The sequence below is a fragment of the Echeneis naucrates genome, chromosome 7 (genome assembly GCF_900963305.1).
Source record: "Echeneis naucrates chromosome 7, fEcheNa1.1, whole genome shotgun sequence".
NCBI lineage: Eukaryota > Metazoa > Chordata > Actinopteri > Carangiformes > Echeneidae > Echeneis > Echeneis naucrates.
The window spans coordinates 19576143-19590336 of record NC_042517.1 but is presented as its reverse complement, the minus strand read 5'-3'; the positions used below and the strand labels follow the sequence as shown (position 1 = coordinate 19590336).

Sequence of the window (14194 nt, the reverse complement as noted above, 5' to 3'; positions counted from 1 at the left end):
TTCGGTTTGTTTGTTTTTGTTTTGTTTTTTTTTACCTGTCCTGTTCATCAGCTGGGGCAGGCAGTGTGAATGTTCCTGTTGCCCCAGGCCACCCCCTGCCAGGAGACAACCTCAGGTCCCACCCATGCAAAGACATGCAGGAAAACATGGGAGCTGCAACCCCCATGGAGGCAGCCCGCAGAGAAAGAAGGGAACCAAAGGACCCCAGGTCCGTCAGGCACACCACACACAGCACGGGCTAAGCCTAGGGGCACAGACCCCCCACACACTGGTGAGGCCGACACTTACTATACCCCACAGCCAGATGGGGCGACCACAGCCCACCACAGCAACCCTCCTACCCACCCCCCAAAAAACACCCCCCTCCTCCTCCACCCAAGAAGGGACAAGCTCTCCTAAGGCATGGACATGGTTCAGGGTAACCCAGGCCCAATATGACCACCAGCCAGGGACCCACTGCACAAGGCAAGGCCCGTGACCAACCCCAGCCCAACCACCATGTTGGGAGGCAGACCCCCCCCATTCCGCCAGTCCTCAGAGCCCCAGTCCAACACTGGCTGACAAAACTCTTGTGTCAGTCAGTGTTTGTTCAAGTATCTTATTCAATTGCAGATTTTCAGACTCAAGAGTTGGGATGTCATCGGCTTGAGTGAAAAGCTCGTCTGAAAAAAAATTTAATGATAATCAAGTTGTCCTGATAGACACATACTTTGTGTGAGACGCATTTTTTCAAAGTAGTGAGATTTTTGTCCTGCTTCAGACACTTTAACTAAAGTACCCAACCTTTTTTGCGCCATTAACTGGTTTCATGTGTATTTTCACGGACCGGCATAGAAACAAAAAAAAAACTAAGTGTGTAAAAACACAACTAACCATTAAGCTGAATTTTTGAAGTGTTTACAGAGTGTATATTTAAATGTGCTGGAGCAGTGTTGAAGGTTTGGCTAACATGTGGCATCATATGATGCAGAACAGGCTTGGTGCGGGAGCATCACCTGTAGCAATAAATCCTTATTTTAAAGTAGGACTGTTGATATAGTCTTTCAAATGCAGCTTTTTCTTTTTCTTGGAAGGCCCTTCTTTTTCTCTCCTCATTGGGCCATCTCCCCTTTCTAAAGAAGCTCTCCTAAGATGTTTGTTTTTGTTCATTTTCGCATTCACACTGCCTGCACCAGCTTGTAGTGATGTGTCAACGATACGGCTCTAAGAGCCGGCTCTTTGAAATGTATGACGGGAACCGGATCCTGCCTGGCTCGGACTTGCTCCATTTTTTTTTTTTTTCTGCTGAAGCTGCACGTGTTTGGTCAGCTACATGAGCACTGAGGGGGAGGGGGCGGGACAGGGGCTACACACAGCACAGAGAGAGTCACCAGCAGTCACCAGCACACCCACACAGAGACACTGGAAACAGGTGGGAATTGAAAATGAGTGGCAGGAAGAAAGCAAAAGTTTGATGCATTTCAGTTTCACTCACCATGTGTATCTGGGTCACAGAGCTGCTGGAGCTAATCCCTGCACACATCAGACAAGGGGCGGGGGCACACCCAGGTCACCAGTCCATTGCAAGGACACACAAGGACAAACAACCACTCACATTCACACCTACAGTCAATTTAACATCAGCAGTTAACCTACATATGCATGCAGAGTACCCAGAGGAAACATACACAGACACAAGGAGAACTCTGCACAGAAAGGACCCAGGGCAGGAACTGAACCCACAACCTTCTTATTGTGGGGCAAAGGCATAATGGGTGACCAAGGCTTCAGTCTGCCCTCGCCTTGCACATGTGATGGCACGGAGACTGTTAATTGTGGCCACATCCATCCCACTGAGCGAATCTTCTAAAAAAACAGGGCAAATAATTACAGAGAGAAAGAACAGAAGCAGCCCCTCCTAACTGAGGCCTCTCTCAATACCAATCTTCTCTATAGACTGAAACGGTTACCTGCTTTTCTGTTTGTTTTACATATTTTTATTTATTGTTATTGTTTTAATTTTGTTCTTTTTGATGGGTGGAAGTATCTGGTAATTTTTTTCATTTAGAGAAACACAAGAAACTTGTGCGACAAAAAAATAAAAAAATAAATAAAAATGGACCAGACTCAGTGAACACCCTCCTAGCAACTAATTTTCACACTGCTCTATGCTCCCTACAGATGATATCCAACTAGGCCAGTGAGCGGTGATAGCTATCATGTCTTCGGGGTCATCAGGTGGGAACCTCCTCTCACCGGTGTTTCGTCTAGTTAGGCCCACAACACCTCCAGAAGGCTAGACCGTGAACACTGGCGTCCCAGCGTCACCCCCCTAATGCCAGCCATCACCACTCCTCACACAAAGACAACTATCTCAAACAGCACTACTATCACCTACTCTGACCTCTCACCAACTGCACCAGTGAAAGCGGGGTGGGGATACAGACCCTGGTTCGGGTAGGGGGGGAGAAATAGAAGAGGTGGAGATAAAAGTAGGGATGGCATACAGACCCTGGTTCGGGTAGGGGGCATGAAAGTATAGAGGGTGCAGGAGGTGGAGGCAATACAAGCTGCATTAATAGATTCAGCAACTAAACTCACCTAAATGGTCCTATACTCAAACAACACTCCAACACAGGCCAGCTCACCTGTACTAACTGCATGGTGTCAAAGAGGCACAAACACAAATCTCAAACACCACTGTCAACTACTCTAACCTCTCACCAATTGCACCAGTGAAAGCGGGGTGGGGAAACAGACCCTGGTTTGGGTAGGGGGGAGAAATAGAGGAGAGAGAAAAGTAGGGATGGGATACAGACCCTGGTTCGGGTAGGGGGCATGAGAGTATAGAGTGTGCAGGAAGTGTAGGCACTACAAGCTACGCTAGCACACCAGCAGATTCAGCAACCAAACTCACTTGAACAGCCAAAGCCAACACTCCAACACAGGCCAATTCTCCTAGGCTAACCGCATGGTGTCGAAAGGCACCAACACACAGCACTATTTCAAACACCACTGTCAACTACTCTAACCTCTCACCGATTGCACCAGTGAAAGCGGGGTGGGGATACAGACCCTGGTTCGGGTAGGGGGGAGAAATAGAAGAGGTGGAGATAAAAGTAGGGATGGGATACAGACCCTGGTTCGGGTAGGGGGCATGAAAGTATAGAGGGTGCAGGAGGTGGAGGCAGTACAAGCTACAAGCTACAAGCTACACTAGCAGATCTTTCGGACTCTGATAATCAAAATAAATAAATAAATTCCATATTGCCATCCATATCTGCCTTTGCTCCTATACAATTTCCCATAAAAAGAGCAAGACTGCCTTTTGTTTTAGATTGCTGTCTTGTCAACACTGCTCTAGACACACTAAGAGACAGATTCAGAAATTCCAAGTGATCACTGTCTGATCACTTTTCTGACAGGACTTACTGTTTTTGTCTAAGATAACTCTATTATCAGGATTCTGTCAAACCAAAAATGGGCCATGGACACCCCTGAGCCTATTTAACACTTTTTTAACTGTGTGAAGCAGTGCATCTGACTGTGTCTATGATTGTTTTTATCAAGTTAATTGGTTCACATCAAGGTACCAGGTTCCCATTCATTCTTAGCTATGGTTCATATCATAACAGCCCTTTGATACAGATTAGTAAAATAAAAAGTAGACTAGGATCCTTCCTCAAATCAGGGTTTAAGGTAAAGCTTCCTTTATTATCATTTAAAACATGCTGTTGCATGGAAACGAACAAAATTTGTTACTGAGGTCCAGAAGCATGATCAGAATGATATCAATGTCAAAGTGAATTTCTGAGAGAAGAATAACTTCATAATCAAAATTAGAATAAATACAAAAACTTCAAGTCGAATAATAGAGGCACAGAGGAGGCAGAGAGTTCTGTGAGGCTGGGAGTTAACCAGTCTTGCGGACTGTGTTTCTGAGTTGTGTTTCAGCCTCACTGATGCTCTGCAGTTTTCTGCCTGAGGGAAGGGGGGTCAACAGTCCATGTGTTGGGTCACTGGGGTCTCTCATATTGCAGGAAGCCATGGACCTGCACTTTTTGGTGTAAATGTCCTAATAAATCAATTTAATGATCCTGAAGTCAGTGCAGGTGGAGTTTGGAATGGAGCCCCAAGCTGGAAAAACGAGATGATGTTGTTCAGAGCAAGGAAACATGCTCCGACTATCAGCAAAGGTTGGGCAGAAAACCCTGATTACTTTATTCCAGAGAAGAGGAGCTGTGGTTAGCATTTTACAGAGTTCAGCCTCCAGCAGAGCAGACAGCTGTTGAGGTATAAATCTCAACAACATAAAAACACAACTGGCCACGATGGTGGCAGAAGTCCAGGTCACAGTGGGAGGCTTTTCATACCTCATGATCCAGTGACCTCTGCTTACTCCAGCCCAGTGGCCTGTAGGGACACATGCGACGATGCTGCAGTACTGCCATTAGAGTAAATGGAGCCCTTCTGCAGCTGCATCATTAGAAATACCGTTAGTCATCATCACCATCAACAACAAGACCAAAATAAAATACTGAAGTACGATTAGCAGAGTTGGACACGTAGATTAAATTACATTCTCTTTAAAAATGTTGTCATATAGTGCAGGTAGATGCATGCCATGTTAATGCAGCGTCAGGTCATTCACCTTTCTCTTTTATGCTTTCTGTTGGCCTCTCTGCCACTTACTGTCAATAATAAAGATTTAAAAAGTAAACTTTGTTTGTATCGGATTGATAAAAAGTGTTTGGGTTTAAGAACTAGAAACAGAAAATAGCCATTACAACTCTACACTGAACTCTTTAAATGCATGTGGAGAACTATACTTATAGATTCTAATAAAAATGGACACAATTTGACTTCTTTGTAGAGCTGATGATGTCACTACCCCATGACCATTAGATCGAATGAAGGTTTTTAAGTCTGAGCTTCACTTCTAAACCCTGGAGTTTATGCCCATTGTTATGGCCATGCCTTAAATGTGAGGCGTGTATGTAAACACTAGTTTCTGTTTTTGTACAAGCAGTTGGTATTTATTCCCGCGAAATTTCCTACAAAAACATGACAATGTTGAAAGTTAAGCTTCATATTTTTCCTATCTAATGGTGGCTGGTCTGTGAATTCTATGTAGAATAAGACAATCCTGGTCAAGAAGTGGGGGCTGGGAGGGGGTGCCCGCATCCCAAAGAAAGCCGCGGGCCGCACCTGTCACTCTGACATTTGGACATTCGCACGGGATTGATATCAGTCCTGCTGTTAGCAGCAGGAGTTACCTGCTACCACCTCTGGATGTAGCTCTTACGCCCGGCCGTCACCAACTTTTCCGCCTCGGACACGCACACACTTCCACTTGAGGGGCACGGCGGTGCGTTCAGGGTGTTTCCGTCCCCGGCATCCTCCTGTTGGTGAGACGGCTGGCCGCTCACACGCTGCGCAACACAATGGGGACCCAAACCCGCTTGCCGTGGGGGTGGGGTGGGGGAGCTTCCCGGCCTTAACGTGTTAGCTAGCGGGCAAACTTGTTTCTGACCAGAGGGCCCGTCGGATCACTCGGACATGGCAAAGGATTTCACCGACATCCAACGTGAGGCTTTCCTCGGACTGAAAGGAACGATGCAAACTGAAGAGCGGCGGCAGCGGCGGCTCGACGGGGCTTCGGAACACTGTGAGCAGGAGATGCTCCACAGGGCGTCAGCTGACGGCCGCAAACTCCCAGACACAAAGAGTTTAATAATGCTGCTACAGGATGGAGCTGCCTGCCGTCTGTAGACGAGATGGACTCTCAATAGACCGCTGTGGACAGAAACTAACCCGTCATTGTCACCGGGGCTGTTGATCAGAGACATGACATGCTCAAGAAAATCATTTGTGCTTTCGTTAAAAGATTTTTATTCTAAATAAATCAGATCAAATCAAATAAAAAAGTAGCCCACGGCAGGCTCCCTGACACCATACACACAGACCTGGACCTGGACCTGGACACAGGTGGATGCCGCTCCTTTTAATTACCAGCTGTGTGTAGCTGATCATTTAGTGGAGACAGCAACAGACGGCTGCCTGCCTGCCTGCCACAGTCTGGAGGACCAGCAGCCCACAGCAGGTGAGCAGCATAACTAGACTACCATTTTGTATTGTGCACACAATGTCACGGTACCTGCCCTGCCTCCCTGCATGCAGTTTATCTCGGGCTCCGGTGCCTTTTGTCTGCTCCAGCCTCCACAGGCTGAGCAGAAGCCGCAGTGTGCAGAGTGTTGTCTTGGTGTGTGTTGCAGTGTGTCAGTGTGACTTCGTGTTGTGTTTGTGTTTGGTGCAGGAATCCCAGTAGCTGAGGCCTTTCTCCACAGCCAAAGCACATTTAAAAACATTATGTGGCCTGCTGTCTTTATAAGCATAGCGCCACCTCTGGAGTATAGGCTGTGTGTGTGTGTGTTCTTTCTTTTTTTTTTCCAGCTGTCCAGGTTCTTGAATGCATGCTAAACTGCAGCATCTGGAGGCTCTTCAGTCCTCATTAGTGCTATTCTTCATGTAAGGAGGCCTGATGCTGGGCCCCTGCTGTCAGAGACCAACTCTGTCTTGTCTGCATTTCGTCCAGTGAGCTTTGTTGCCTCCTCCCATCGACATCGAGCCAGAGGTATTGGGCTGCTGTTGCTACCCGGTTCCTGACAGTGACTCTGCCCTCCACCACCAACCAACTTCCAGCATCGCAGAGCCCCTCCTCCAAGACAACAGCTTCCCAGCTCCCCCCCAGCTCCCAGGATGGAGAGTTTTACAATGGCCTGATTTAAAAAAAAAAAAAAAAAAAAACCCTCAATGATGAGGATCCCGCAAGGTGTGTTTCTCACACCTTGCTATCTGGCCTTCATTCAGTTTTTCACTGGTCTTTTAAAGCACAGAGCAACTTGTGCAGCAGAGGTGTGCAAAAGTGATTCACATGGGAATTGATCTCTACACATTCCAAAAAGTCCATAACAGCAGTGGTTTTGTTTTATTAATTTTTTGGATATGAGTTTAGCTGGATAGTTGGCACCATGTCAGCCCCCTCCAATTCTTGTCTTTGATATGAATAAGAAGTCCTGTGTGTGTCTGAGTTCAAGCAATGGATGTAAATGTAGTGAAAAAAAGACATTCCACCTGCCCCATCTTTCACTTGAGGAAAATTTTGCATTTTATAACCTGGAGAGGAAGACAATACTCAAAGAGACTCATGTTATCTATAGATTTATACTTTTTAAGATTTGGTCATCACCAAAACTTACGTTCTAAGCTTTTAAAAACTAATGAAAAGGCAATGAATTTGTATTAATTGATTAATCAATTGTCAGTCATGTGAAAATGTTCTGTAGGATTAAAGGAAATTAGATGGGAATGGAACAAAAAGAATCATCTTTTGATTCATCATTCACTCTTCTGACAGTTTATTTGTGGTGCATTGCACAGAAACATGATGAGTCAGCAACAAGTCAGGTCTTGCTGCTTTCACAGAGCTCCTGGAGATGAAACCTAGCTTGTCTACATTTTCATAGCCAAGCCTGTTAGCTGAACTTTTCCTCCTTTTCCAGTGAAGCCTGGCTTTCTTGACAAGAGTGAATTACTGAACTAATTCACCTCAAAAAATACTTTGTGTCCATTCACTTGCTGTGTAGCGCCACATTGGACCACAACCATGTTAATCCAAGGTATTAACATTAGTGAGCTGGATGTTTGCCTGATATTTTCTCAAATTCTTAACATAAGACGTTAATGGAATAAGTCCAACATTTGATCATGTGATCATAGCTGAGGGATCGATGTAAACATGTCACCAATGTTAGCATGACCTTCAAATACATAACTTGCATGTGCATGCTTGTGTTCACATTACAGGTGCACAACAAACAATTAGCACAACACTTCTCTCAATCACTTCCATGACATTTATAGAATGTACACTGTGACCTATTGGCACCATATTCTCTTCAGGGATCCCATCTGTACCATTTATCCAATCAAACCACTGAGAAACTTGCAGTCACTCATTTGTGGAAACACCCACTCAGTCAGAGGGAGATGGGAAGATGGTTCTGCCGGTTGTGTGAACCAGCCTTTTAAGGTTGCGCCCCGTTTTTATTTCCAGCTTTTTGACTAAATCTAAATGAACTTTGTCAATTTGATCCTTAGCTACTGACCTGTAGATGCTCAAATTAGAATTACTGTCATGCGTTTTCTGGCTATTCCAGCCAAACTTAAAAACAAATTTGGAAAACCTTGGCAATGTTTCAAAACATGGGCTTTATTATGAATATAATTCCAGACAGGTTGTTGGCCATAATGCAATAACCTACAGGAGAGAACCAGTACCTCAGCAAGAACTGCAACTCCAAATGGATGCATTTTATTGCATTCTGGTCCATATTATACTTAATTTCCTTTGTGTCACACTTTGTGACTGATGGAACAGGAATTATATCAGAAATCCAATGCGTTCATTACTAATAAGATTTGAAAGCCGTGCGGTCAGCAAAGAGCAGCGCCAATACTCCCATGTGAGTTAGTGAAAAGTGTGTAATAGTAAATGATTATCAGATGCTTCCTGTTATTTTCAGGCCAGGGCACAATGTTATATTGTGTTTAATTTTACCATCATGTTCAGTAATCTCAAGGTATAAAATTTATTCCTGTCAGAAACATGCACACTTTTTCAGCTGAAACAGGGACACTTTTCTTTGTGCACAACTCCAGAGGTCAGTCATGATACAGCCTGAGGCAGATTGGTGACAGCCAGTTCCTGTTTCATTCTACATGAAACTTAAGCTTTAATTGTGTTTGTCAATCTATACTCAATACTTCACAATGACAATACAAATGGATTAAAAAACAAAATTTAAATTGTTGTATTCAGACCTCGCTCAGACCTGTCAGGTGATTTATATTTGCATTTGTGGGGTGCTGTCGTAGCAGCAGCAGTGAGTGCCAGTCAAAACTATAAAGAGAGCAATACTGATGTGAAGTGATTTCTGTCCTCATATCTGATCTAAGAACAGTGTTCAGTATCATAAATGGTTTGAAGCCTGTTTTCACTTCAAATTTACTGCCATCTCATGGTGGCAGCAGGTTATTTTCCTTGTAAGTAAGCTTAACTTCCATTCACTGTGCCCATCATTTCTGCCATTTTCCTGGGAGTGACCGTGTCCAGAGCTTGTCGAATAGGAGGGCACATTATTTTTAAGCATTGACTATAATCCTGGGCTCTTTGACTTGCTGTTAAGTAGCAGCCTCTACCCTTCTGAGACCAGTTATTATATTGCAGCACCATACACAAAGATGTGCACTGGACTACACATGCACATTAGAATATTACTTTTTGCATTTTCTCCCTGAGCAATAAGAGGCAAAAGGAAGTAAATGAACAAAATACATGGCTTTATCAGCTTTGTGCAAGATCTGGGGGAAGTGTGAGAGTGAGCAGTGGTGCTACTGACTGGAGAACCGAATTAACTAAATAAAATAGCAGTTTAGGGTTGGAATTGGTGTACAGCTCTGGTTGTTTCTCTATAGAAATTGCTACAGACTTGATATGTGCACAGGACTTGATTTATCTATGTTTATAAGGCTCTCTAATTCACAGCGCAGGTCAGCAAATAACTCAACGATGAATTTAAGTGTAAACTTCTGATCAAACTGTGTATTAAACATAAAAACATTTCTAAACTTCTGAGTGTTTCAAAGAGAACAAAGACCTTAGTAACCAGGAAGCTATGAAGAAGTTTGGAGGATTGCAGGATTCCTCTAGTCTGGCTCAAATGAAAAACCCAGTTTGAAGGTAATTATGAACTGATGTCCGTCAAGACGAAGAACATTTTCAGCAGTCAATCAAACTGGTCCTTATGGGAGAGACCAGACAGGGGCACTTTGAGCTAATGACATAAGATAGTCCGCTGTAGTGCAACATCTGTATCTGGATAACACCATCCCCACAATGAAGCATGAGAGCAGACTCTTTGGGGTGGACTAGTCAGAACTGATGCTATCATTTATTTTGTTTTCAGTGGCTTAAATCAAGGAGCTAATCTGTTTTTTGTCAAAACATCTCAGGTGTAAACACCTACAGGACACTTCAATAGTTCATCGCTGGATTTTTAGTCGCATAGTGTTGTGTTTACATTTTTTTTTTCTATCAAATTAAAAATGATCTTTACTAAAATGCACACTGATGTATGGACTCATGTATAGGCTACTATACATGAGCCACATTTTATAATATATGGAAATTTAGAATGTTAAGTTGGATTGCTGCCAAGCCCCATTTCGTTGTGTATGAATATGGAATGAAAATAAAGATCTGTTTATCGATCTATCTGTAAGAGTGTGATAAACTCCCAGCCTGTCCCCATACTCTGCTTACCGGATCCTTAGCATTTCAGGTTCAACACAGTGAGGGACAACTACAATAGAATGGCTGGTATGATTATATTTACAGGTAAAGGTGGGGCTGACGAGGATTCGGGGGTGAATGCTCTGTACTATCCTGTCAGGCAGGTCCCCCTTTGTGTTAGAGTCTGTCAAGCAATGGGATAGCCACGCCTTAATCCATACCCTACTGTAGGGTGTGGTTTCATTAGAATGGGAGCAACATCATGCTTTATTTGGTGACTTTAAACAAGAAACTGTGTCAATCAATTTATTTGGGAAAAGTTTACTGATGTAATTTATTTTAGATATGAAGTATTCATTTTTGAATAGTTTTCTCACAGATTCTACATAAATAGACTACTTGCTCTGGGGTTGAGTGGAAAGGATTAAGGCACCTCTACATTGGCTTTGCTTTACTTTACCCAGAGCCTACTTCTCCAGGGTGGAGCCTGACATAATGAAGCTCACATCTCTGAATGTCACCAGCCATAATGTAGGTGCATAGTAATAGCTAATACATTTTAATTGTAAGCGTACAGTCAGTAAAGAACATCCAATGTCTTCTGCTCTTTCAGAAAAGATAGAGTAGGGGCACAGCAACAATCCACCTAGCTTGGTTTCACAGACATTGCAATTAATGATCATTCAGCTTTTGAATATCATTCTTTTACTGTTGCACATCTGTATTGGATACCACACAAACAATTACCAATTTTTTTAATGACTTTAAATTCTCTTCACCAACCATGGCAGGATTATTGTGTTTTTGATTCCATTGCCAAATCTGCTGTAAAAACCTTCTACAGTTGTTTTAATTCAAATAAATGTTTTTCCAGCTACTCTTAAAATATTTCAAGAGCAACCATTTAGATGAAATTTTAGAGAAACTTGTATTAAACCAGTGAAATACTGTATATTTGAAAAATGCCAAGCTGGTTTTCACAGTACAGCGATAGCACTGGTGAAAATTATCAATGAATCCCCCACAGTTTTACCACGTCAGCATTCTGTTCTGCAGTGTGTCCATTCTGTTCTGTGTCAGTCCCTCATAATCAAACCACTCCACTGTTGTAAAGTTTTGATTTATTTTTGTTTTGTGTGATATTTTTGTTGTTTTGATTTCTTAGTATGGCTTTGTTTAGGGCAGATTGTTATTTTGCTGAGTTTTTTTTTTTTGTGTGTGTATATGTTTTCCAGGAACCCTGGTGGGATCAGGAGGCAAGACGAGAACCCTGCTAGAAATGGGGCAATGTGGATTAAGGTATTCCTGTTCTTTGTGAACTGCAAAAGAGGAAGCAACCACGAGGACGACAGAACAACCAACAGAGGGTGGTGGTGGTGGGGAAGTGGTGGCTTTGGTGCTTGAGGGAAAGGTGGTATGGGGGGCGGGGCATTCAGGATGGCGAATGGAAATGAAAGCAGTGAGGCACCTACCGGGCCTATGGCAGCTGTGGCAGCTACTGTCGGAGATATGGTAGCAGAAAGTCCTTCCTCAGCCGTCTCCACCTACATCAAACTGGTGATACTGGGACTGATCATCTGCATCAGCCTCACCGGCAACCTGGTGGTGTCTCTGCTTGTACTGCGGGACCAGGCCCTTCACAAAGCGCCATATTACTTCCTGTTGGACCTCTGCCTGGCAGACACCATCCGTTCAGCCATCTGCTTCCCTTTTGTGCTGGTGTCTATAAAAAACGGCTCGGCTTGGACTTACAGTGTGCTTAGCTGCAAGGTGGTGGCCTTCATGGCAGTGCTCTTCTGCTTCCATGCTGCCTTCATGCTTTTCTGCATCAGCATAACACGCTACATGGCCATTGCACACCACCGCTTTTACTCAAAACGCATGACATTCTGGACATGTGTGGCAGTGGTGTGCATGGTGTGGACACTTTCTGTGGCCATGGCTTTTCCACCTGTTTTTGATGTGGGCACCTACAAATTCATTCGCGAGGAGGACCAGTGCATATTTGAGCATCGCTACTTTAAGGCTAATGACACACTGGGCTTCATGTTAATGCTTGCTGTACTCATTCTAGCCACGCATGTGGTCTACATGAAGTTACTGCTGTTTGAATATAAGCACCGCAAAATGAAGCCAGTCCAGATGGTACCAGCCATCAGTCAGAACTGGACCTTCCACGGGCCGGGGGCTACTGGTCAAGCAGCAGCTAACTGGATTGCAGGCTTTGGCAGGGGCCCAATGCCGCCCACTTTACTGGGAATCCGACAGAACTTGCACAATCAGAACCGACGCCTGTTGGGCATGGAGGAGTTCAAAGCTGAGAAAAAACTTGGCAGGATGTTCTATGTGATCACCCTGCTGTTCCTGGTGCTCTGGTCTCCCTACATAGTGGCTTGCTATTGGAGGGTGTTTGTCAAGGCTTGCACAATACCACATCGGTACCTCTCCACCACAGTGTGGATGAGTTTCGCTCAAGCTGGGGTCAACCCCATTGTTTGTTTCTTCCTTAACAAAGACTTGAAGAAAGGGCTCCTTTCCCATCTACCAGCCTGCTGCAGGACTAAACCTCATCTGCCACGAGAGCCTTATTGCGTCATGTAAGCAGAGATGACGAACTAAAAGTGGAGAAAAGGAATGGCCGGTCTACAGAAGTGTAATGAGTGTTTTCTTGAGTTGTGGTGTTTGATTCTATGTAAGTTACTTTGAAGCAGTGGACGTTAACTAGTGAATGTAATGGTAAATGCGGTAATGGTAAGCATGAATCTCCATCCATCAACCCATTTTCATTTAAATGAATAGAACATGTGGACCAAGATGTTGACTTAAGAAAAATACTACATCAGCAGAACATTCAAATAATAATACGCTCATTGTGGAAACCAAGCCAGACAGATGACCACCCACAAATTATGTGAGCTGCTTTATAAGAAGTGGATTGGTGAGGCTGTTCTTTTGTAAGATCATAAAGAATGCTGTAGGAGACAAAGAAGTTTGAATTTTCCTAATGTCCCTAAAGTTTCCTAAGATCATGTTGTTTGTACGGTGAGACAAAAGTGAATGAGGTAGAGAAATGCAACGAAGATTAAACTTGAGACACTGCCATCATGATTACCATTTTAATGCTCATTCAAAACAGTGTTTAGTTTTTGTTTTTTGGCATTTGGCATTACATGATTCCAAGGACTGTAAGTAATTATATTCACAGTGGAAATAATAAAAAAAATTCTCACATTAGGTTTAAAATCAAAGTGATTTAAAGAAAGTGGCAGATGGTCCTGGTACAGGTCCTGTCACTCAGGGACCAGTGAGATGGTTTACAATAGTGATTATGTTTGTAATGAAGCAACCAAGGAAGATGATGCCGCTGTTTGCCTTCTGAAGTGAACATGTCATCAGCAGTCTTTGTTCATGCTTTTCTCCTTCTGATCAGTTGTCAGTGTCCATTGTTTCTTGACAGAAACAGAAACATTACCACTGTTTATGTTGTTCATCTGAAGATGTTTAAAATCAGCCCAGATCAGCTCAGCTCACAGTGAGTGGAGGTCTTGTTATATCCAGCAGTGTGAATCAGACAGACACATTGTCGTGGCCTGACTATTGGAACTCCAGATGATGCAGAAGGTCCCAGACTGAGGACAACCTCCAATTAGACTAAAACATGCACATATGTTTGCATTTACACAAACTGTTGTGAAAGCAGTTGCAGGAGGGTCACAACATATCATTGTTCTCCAAATCCATTTCACCCCGAAACACTTTATAACACACCAACAAACTAACTGAACAAATAAATCAGTTGCATATTAAACAAGTTAAACAAAGGACCAGCCTATGGAGGGTGAACAGTTGGGCATTTTACCA

General features: G+C 43.6%; 1 protein-coding gene across 1 annotated transcript; it reads left to right on the top strand.

Moving 5' to 3' along the window:
- The first annotated feature begins 11749 nt into the window (after nucleotides 1-11749).
- Nucleotides 11750-12984, top strand: gpr173 (G protein-coupled receptor 173). Its single transcript, XM_029507088.1, has one exon. It carries the CDS (start codon nucleotides 11750-11752, stop codon nucleotides 12932-12934), a length of 1185 nt encoding a protein of 394 aa, XP_029362948.1. The 3' UTR covers nucleotides 12935-12984.
- The last annotated feature ends 1210 nt before the right edge of the window (nucleotides 12985-14194 follow it).